This window comes from Pecten maximus, chromosome 11 (genome assembly GCF_902652985.1).
Source record: "Pecten maximus chromosome 11, xPecMax1.1, whole genome shotgun sequence".
NCBI lineage: Eukaryota > Metazoa > Mollusca > Bivalvia > Pectinida > Pectinidae > Pecten > Pecten maximus.
In genome coordinates this window covers 36,653,221-36,661,863 of record NC_047025.1, presented here as the reverse complement: position 1 = coordinate 36,661,863, position 8,643 = coordinate 36,653,221, and the positions used below count along the sequence as shown (strand labels likewise).

General features: G+C 44.3%; 1 protein-coding gene across 1 annotated transcript in view; it reads left to right on the top strand.

Moving 5' to 3' along the window:
• Positions 1 to 339: 339 nt before the first annotated feature.
• Positions 340 to 8,643, top strand: part of LOC117337983 — a 35,200-nt gene continuing 26,896 nt past the window's right edge. Inside the window, exons 1-7 of the mRNA XM_033899144.1 lie at positions 340 to 467; positions 1,398 to 1,480; positions 1,997 to 2,074; positions 2,574 to 2,715; positions 3,634 to 3,900; positions 7,160 to 7,792; positions 8,022 to 8,608. Coding sequence (XP_033755035.1) covers positions 449 to 467; positions 1,398 to 1,480; positions 1,997 to 2,074; positions 2,574 to 2,715; positions 3,634 to 3,900; positions 7,160 to 7,792; positions 8,022 to 8,608 — 1,809 coding nt within the window. The 5' untranslated portion in view covers positions 340 to 448. The remainder of the gene's footprint in view (positions 468 to 1,397; positions 1,481 to 1,996; positions 2,075 to 2,573; positions 2,716 to 3,633; positions 3,901 to 7,159; positions 7,793 to 8,021; positions 8,609 to 8,643) is intronic.

Here is an 8,643-nt window from a genome sequence, read left to right as displayed (position 1 = left end):
CGTCAATAAGCACGAGTCATGGTGTGCCCAGTTTGAGAATACATTTATATATTCTGGTAATACATCGATTCAATCCGTTAATTGTATGTATGACTTCATATGAACTATACGAAACTGCAAGTCTGCGCAGCCTACATGTTTTTTGCATTACAGTGAATTTCTAAACACACGAAAAAAGAAGCAATGACACAAGAAAGTCAACAAACAGGGTTTCTAGAGCGAAGGGTCTTCTTTAAGGACGCCATGTTGATGCGAACCAGATTTTACGTGTAATTACGTCCCTTGGTATTCCCTTGGTTCATTGTGACGTCATAATTGCTTAGACGTTTTTCACATAAACGTCACGATTACAAACATGGCGGTCCGTCAACATTCTTTACGGCGGAAAACGACAAGCAGCAAACATTTTGTATTTATCTGGAGAAGAGGACATTTTCTAATTTAAAATATGGTAAATGAAACAAAAAGTAAGTATTCAAATATCATGGTGGGTGAAAAAATAGCTTGTCGTCATGACATTTCGCTCTCTATGCAAAGGTCCTTTTACCATTGGGCTATAGGGAAACTCCCAATGGGACATTATTCAGTAGGCTACATACTTGACAATGCCAGTGGTTGCTGACTTGTTTTGTTGTTTAACTCGAGCTTTTTACCATGTTCTTCTAGACTATATAGATCATTGTGTGATACAATGTACGTAAATGAATATGGTGACTGATATATGCCACTTCGTGATTACGTTATTTCGCCCCAAATAACGATAAGGCGACAATACCAAAATTGGGTCACTAAACAATCATTTTGTTAATTCGTTACAAAATCAGCAGAAGCACATCCATTTCGGTTATATCAAAAGAAGAATATCACAGGGTATATAAAAACAAAACAAAAAAACAAAAACAAAACAAAAAACAAAACAAAAAAAAAACAAAAAAACAACGAAGCGTTACCCGAAACTCACGTGAATTTTTTAAAGAACGCTTTGAAATCATCAAATAATCCGGTTTTTACGCCCTCGGGGAAATAGCCCTTACCGGGGACATAGTTACGGATATATTCCTCCACATATGGCCATACAAATGTACTTGTATAATATATAGCTGTTTATGATTATTACAAGTGAAGCCGCGAAGTCGCGAAATTAAGACAGAATCGGCATTTTTTTTAGCTAACAAGCTTGTCTCAAATTATAGTTATCAGACAGATCTCAGGTACTTTTGACTGGTAAACTGGATTGTCTCGATTTATCGGAAATGTCGCTTCTATTACTTTTGACTGGTAAAATAGCTTGTCCCGATTTATCGGACATATCACTGCTAATTTTCCTGATAAACTAACTTGTCCCACATTATTACAAATATCATGGCTACCTTTGACTAATATCGGCTAATTTTCAGATACTCTGAACGACATTGGCTTTGCCCTGTTGCTGGAGGACAGAACTTTTGTGGACTACTTCAACGTCTTCAACAGTCTACCGGTCAGTGTCAACAACAATATGACTATCTTACGTATCTGATAAAAAAGTTACGCTCAATCTAATGGTAAAATCGAATAGTTATCCACTGATTTATGAAATATAAGTATATATCTAAATTCCTCACACACGACGCCATTAGTGTTACTGATGTCGATTTGTCCGTACAATCCTAATCCAATTTGATTAAAGTTGTCGTATGCTGTGGAATTATTTCTCTTTGATTTAAACATATTTTATTTGTATCAATATATACAAGAGGATTGGGCACAAGTTTTCAAACTTATATGAAGCCCTTTCCCATTATTTCTCTGATAACTTCATTTTGATATTCCAGGCTACAAAATAAACACTAGATTATCCTTGGACTTGGTGTGTCGCTCTCCTTTCCCTCCTTGGTGACTGGGATATACAATGTACGTTTTTGTAATACACGAACGTGTCTTAGTAAGGAATCCTTTATGAATGAAATAAAGGAAATGAAATATTTGGTCTTTTTTGTTTTTGTTTTGTTTTTAGATCTTCGGACAACACGTTCTGTATAACTACATAGAGAAAGAGTTTGAGTTCGAGCCCCCTATCCGGAAGCGGAAAAGAGTAAGTTTAATGTAAAGTTAATCACGTGTGCTCACAGTCGTCCGCATTGCCGTACCCCGTGGTGTTTGACGTTGTTTCAATATATATATTGGTATACGACATATTACAATTTACGTTATTATAGATCGTTTATGTACAATTGTGGGTTCGCACAACGCACCAAAGTTAATGTCCTGTCGCGCGCACATCGTCCAGACATCGCGTGACGTCATGCGATCCTACATGCGGGTTGGGTCACATTTTGTTTCCGAATCCAGCTAAGGCCAGCTGTTATATTAACTGAGGTCAATTACATGCCGTTTGTAGTAATTTAGGCCGATGTAGATCCCAAACTCTGGGAATTTCAAAATCTGAGACTTGCCAATGGTTGGCGTTCAAGTTTACAACCCAGACTGTTGTGTTCCTGGTCTTCAGCCTGGATAATCCCTTGGCGTGAGGACATCTTGTGCTTCAGTCATAACGTGGTGTCGTTAACGACTATCTGCATGTTCTCACTCAGTTTACAGACAAACGAGAAGTAGTAAAATGGCTGATCCAGGAAAGGTACCGCCTGTTTCAGCAGACGAGCCTGTATATGGAATTTCGTCTCAACACCAAACTCCGAGACATCGACTTCAACCCAGAAACGTCAAAACTCAGAGGTAAGTGTTTTCTACTCTATATACGAAGAGTATTTTTTATGTTATTATGTAAAATATTTTATTCTCAGCAATACACCCGAACTCAGTGGCAGGTGTATTTTTTTCCTTCCCGATTTCACGCCAAAACAAAGATGTCATTCAAATGACGTCATTATTGTGGTCGGATATAGCCATTCCGCGTCTGTATTCACATATGGATTGAATAGATTTTTTAAATTTTCATTGCGGCTATGAATACCAGTAGCTAGCTACATATCCCGTGGCGAGCATGCCTCGGAGGACATGTAGCTAGCTACTGGTATTCATAGCCGCAATGAACATTAAAAAAAATCTATTCAATTCATATATTTACATAACCTTGATTTAGAAAATTTATATCGAGAAAACGAGAAATTTTATTAAAAAGAAAAATTTGTCATGTATACGACGAAACGCCAAATTATTAGAACAGCCGGGAGATCCCGCCTATGCACCATCGTTTACTGTGTCCTTCCGCTCCGCAGTTTGCAGTAGTTTATTTATTTATTTTTTGCTTGTTATTTAAAACAAAGAGACATGAAATAAAAATACAATAATTTGTGTTAAATTAGATTTAATTTATGTAAATAGATTACAAAGAAAACATAATTTACGGAAATGAAACGAGAACTATTTTTCAAGCGTATTGATATTTTTCTGATGTTATGTGTGGAAAATCAGCACGAGAAACAATGTTTACATACGGTTTGCATAGTGAATTCATGGTCATATGTTTGTTGTTTTCACTTGGTATGTTCATATCAGCAAACCACATTAGGAATGTAAATATATTGTTATAGTCCATTTTCGTTTTCCATAATACGTGCATTTTAAAGAGGTTTTATATATATTTCCTTATGTTCTTGTCTTTATCCTTTCACACCTTTGTTCCTTTCACAGACTCGGTCGGCGAAGAGGTTATGGCGAGATACATTTTCGGAAGGAATGTGATTGGCAGCTGTATGGGAATGCAGATATTTCGAGAGTTTTTGCGTGACACGATGGGGGAGAGAGTATACAAGTGCTGGATGGACGTTGAGAAGTGGCGACACATGCCGGAGGAGGACGTACGCAAAGAACACCTGAAACATTACATAAAGCGGAACTACATCGGGGAGGGAGGTACAGACGACCTTTTGTCTAAAGGGAAATACATCATTTACCAGGGTAAGTGTTAATAGGTAGTGTTAATACCTCCGCCCTGTGTACACTCGAGGAGAGTGATTCATTACGGATATTGTAGAGAAAACTGGTGTGGGTTATCACCAGCCTTCTCTAGAAGACTAATGAATGCTCCCGTATCCCAAAACCATACAATACAGTGAGTACTCACGTTTGGTGTGTCTGGTCTGTTCGGTGGTTTGAGATAAAAAAAAGGCGCTCTCCGTCACTTCGCGGGATTACATACGAGCGCACCTCCAGCTCGTGCACGGAGCGAGTTCCTACCAAGGGAGATCACTCTCCTTGGATTTTCACTACACTCCTCCCCGTTTTATGAAGGCCCCCTTCTGGACGTTGGTTCCTCAGGGCAAACAGGTTGAGAGGAGTCGTTCAGGATGCTCATGGGTCCAAGGTTAGCCTGTGGGTGTCCGGGTCGAGGAATCTCCCGTGAGGAACAAGTGGTACGAGCCCCCTTAAGCTAAACTTTTAGTTTTACCCATGAATGGGAACGTTACTTATTGTGAACCGTTCCCTTCATGGAATTTTATATTGGTATAATTTATTTTAAGCCCTATCATATTACCTAGGGTATATGAGAAAAAGAGGGGAACTATTGTTTATTTTCTACCGTATTTCGTTCTTCTTTATTGGCAGTTCTAGACATAACTGCCGTATAGACGACGGATGGCGGGGAGCTCTTACTCCCAAATTCCCTAACTATCAATCCTGCTCCCTTTGAGCGGACACCTATAATTTTATACTCTAGGGGTGAGATTTGAGAGCTGTTCCGAAGGCCCCAGCCCGAGTTACCCCAGGGGATCATTGAACAACTACGCTTATTTGTTTTTTTCTTTCCTTAATTACCGACTGTTGAGGTTGTTCCGAAGGCCCCAGCCTGAGTTACCCCAGGGGTTCCCTGAACAACCTTACTTTGCCCTAATTTTATGTCCTTACTGTAATTGTACTGTAACATTATTACCATTATTAGTTTAAAAAAAAAACCCATTATAACTTCCCCCCTCCCTTCGTAAAGGGAGATACTTTGAAGTTCAAGAAAATCCATAATAAGACCCTATAGTGGCTGTTGGTCTAGACGTCCCCCGTAGGGGCGTAGTTGGCATACTTACTGGAACTGAAACTGATTGATAGAACCTCCTGAGGGGCGGCTCTATGGGAGGGAGTAAACCCTCCTGGTGGTGTGTTAAGTACCACCGCCAGCTGGCCTGGGTTCTCCCCCCTTAAACCGGCCAACTCCCGGAGCACGTGCCCCAGGAGCCAGGGAGTGTTGGGCCCCTCCCCTGCCCCAGAAGGTACCAGATAGGGAGCATCTGACTCCAACAGCAGTCTGCCGGAGGAGTCATGCTCCCTCAAGGCCCGGCGAGAGGCTTCGGTCCTGAGGGACAGAGCCGTCACCCCCAGGTACAGGTTTGGGAGGTACCTCTCCCATTCCTGCACCTGTTCCACCGATCCTGTGAAACAGTGCCAATGTATCACAAGCTCGGTGGCGCCGGGCACCTGGCGAATACATTTCAGGGCCGAAGCGGCCGCTTGGCCGCTTCCCCCATCCCTGCAGTGAAGGACCAACGGTAGGGAGGCCTTGACCACTGCCCTTTGAAGGACCGTGGTCAAAACGACCCCCTGACCTTTCGTTTGACCCCTCCTGCAGGCGACTGGATCTCTGCATCTCGGCCGGCAGGCGCATTTGGTGGTGAGGTCTATTCCGACCTCCCCCAACGCCCCGCAGGCCGAGTTGTCCAAACACCTTAGAAATGGTAGAAGGTGCTGGCCCTCCCCCACCTGATGAGGGTGCAGGCCCACGGATACCACGATCCTGGTATCTCCCTGGACCTGCGTCCTCATCAGTGACCAACCCCTCGGGTAGGCTTAGTTAGCTACCCCCCCCCCGAGTAGGGTGATCTCTGCCTTCCCCCCTCCATCCTCAGCTCTCTCCAACTCGGCAAAAGACCTGCCTCCTGTCCGAGCTAGGAGGGCGTCGAGGTGGAAGTGGCAGTCATAGACTGCCACTCGGGAAGATCTAGTCGGGGGGACACCGGAGCCCGGGACCAGAAAGCGCCCGGACTCACGGTAGCCCTCCCTCAGGCGTGGGGGTATCTTGCCCAATATGGTCAGTTGGAGCCTCCAATAGAGGAGACTCCCAACGGACCGAGGAGGCGAGGGGGAGACATCCCGGGGATCTTGGAATTCGGAGTTGATGGCCTCTGCCACCTCCCCTTCTCGCAAAGAGAATCCCCCGGAAGGCCCCTCCTCTGTAGGGAGGTGTAGGCCCTTAATCAGGCCTAACAGCTCCCCGACCTCCTCGCACCCGCAATCGTGGGCCTGAGCGTAGAGCATGCGCTTCAGACCGGCGATCCACGGGGCCACATTCTCCTCCAGGGTCCCACGATGACCAGAATGGCCATTTAAGTGAGAGATCCTGGAGGCCCCCCTCTGCTGGCAGGTGAAACAACCACCGTCCACGCTGGCTAGGAAGTTCAAATGAACTTCCAGCGCGTGGGACCGAAGGTTGGTCACCTCCCTACCGCAAAGGGGGCACAACTCGCCACCCTGGCAGACACGGACGGTGACTGAATCACCGTCGGTGTTTGCCGGGCGCGGCCGGGATCCCAGAGGCCATTCTGGGCGCTTCCCGGCTAGGGAGGTCGCCGGCAATGCTGTAGGCTTAACGGCGAAGCCAAACTGCGCATCGTCAGTAATGTCACGAAATTAATTAGGTCGATAACCACATTATGGCGCTATGAGTATGATGTGATTATGATGCCGTAGGTCGGAACCAGGGAAACGGTTACCTGCGACACTGTAATCGATCACTTCATACAACCTCAGATTGTGGTAGGATTATTCGCATTGTTATTCGTGTCATCTAATGCCATAGAAAACATAGATAGTGTTGATTAGTTTCTGAAATCTTTGTCTGATCAGTCTGCTGACTTCTGACTATTGAATTCATTGTCAATCAGTGTATGGCTGGTTGTTTTAGATTCATTAAGGTGTTGCGGTTCCAGTGTAGGTTGAAATAACCACCAACGCGATCTAAGTGTTATGCAATTATTACCCTCCCATCGGTAGAGAGTGGACTGTAACCAGAAGACATTGTTGAAGGCACGATCTATCAAATGTCTCGGTATTTCTGAACAGCGATGTTTACTCACAATCTACACGTAATAGTTACATAACAGATATGATTTTAAGAAACACGGCATTGTTTTAATATAATAATTTAGTTTCAATGATATATTTGTTCCAGGCACAATCAACTTCACTCTGATGCCAGACAAAGACGTGTTTGATGATGTCCTTCACCGTACTCTAGATGGCATACAGGTTTACAACGTAGACACGGATGTGGCCTTGCAACAGCTACAGAAACTCCTACTGACGGCTCTGCGACAGTACTGGGTGCCCCGCTTCCTCGTTCACGTCATAAAAGTAACTTCCAAAGATATCCTTGTGCTTCTCAAACGGGAATCTCCAGGAGATGTCGGGCTGTTGACGTTATCCAAAAGACAACGTCACCGCATGACGATCCACCAGATCTACTCACAAAGTACCAGCCGTGCGTCTTCCGCGGCGCCTACACCGCGTACTTGCAGCAACCCCGTGACTCCTCGACCCAAGTCAGTCGCCATTACAGAATCGCAAACGTCCTTACCAGTGTCAGAACCGGCGCCAGGAACGGGACGAGAATCTCGTGTCAGGTTTCTAGAAATCCTGGAATCCTGTAATGACGAGGTTAAGGATGAGGTCGAAGCCGAAAAAGAGGAAAATAATGACAAACGTGATTTGAAGGGAAATGAAGACCCCGATGAGAACGAAATGGAGGAAGAGTCCGATGAAGAGAGTTCAATACAGCCCGATGACTTACTGGCGCTGTGGGGAGGTAAGGTATCCTACAAATAGAGGAGTAACTTACACCGTAAGTAATCAAATTGTACGGGTAGTGTCACAATAAATTATATAAATCAAAACAACATAGAATACCGACATAATAACTTAAAGTCATATTTAAGAGAAATGTCTGGATTATGCACGAGGAATTTGTAAGGTAACAAGTCTGAATGTATTTTATGTTTAAGATTATTCTTATTTGCATTTATACTCTTGTGCAGGTAAGACATGTGGCACCGCTGAAAAGCCCTCATCTGATAAACAGTCGTCTTCAAATTCGTCCTCTCATGAGGATAAGTTGAGCGAGTCCTCGGATTCGCACGGTCTCAAAGAACTGGGAAGCTGGCAGAAGTCGTCGTCGTCAGAGTCTAACTACTCGTTCACTCAAACCGACAAGGTAGTGAACGTCCCGATATCTATTAGTTCTTATCTCAACGGGCGCAGGCGTATAGCTACCGGAAGGTCTCCAAATATCAACAACCGCATGTTATGTGCTCTTGCATCTGACCACCTTTCTGGTGCTCCATTTCGGGCGTTCCTGAAGAAAAAGGGCCTCGAACTTGATATGCGGTACCTGAGTTTCTGGTCTGATGTGAGACATTACCTGGATACAGAGGATGAAAACACCGACTGTTTCGGCACACCATTGAAGCAGAGTCTGGCCAAGACGATCACAGAGCGTTACCTTTCCAGTAGCTCCAGTGACACAGAGATCTTCTCGGAGGAGCTGAAGATGACGCTATTTGCTAGCCTGACCCAACAACGCGATGTCTCTCTACTCTGTTCCGCACAGGACATTGTGTCGGGGGTATGCACGTGAGAATCATGTTTGGTTTGTGCAAT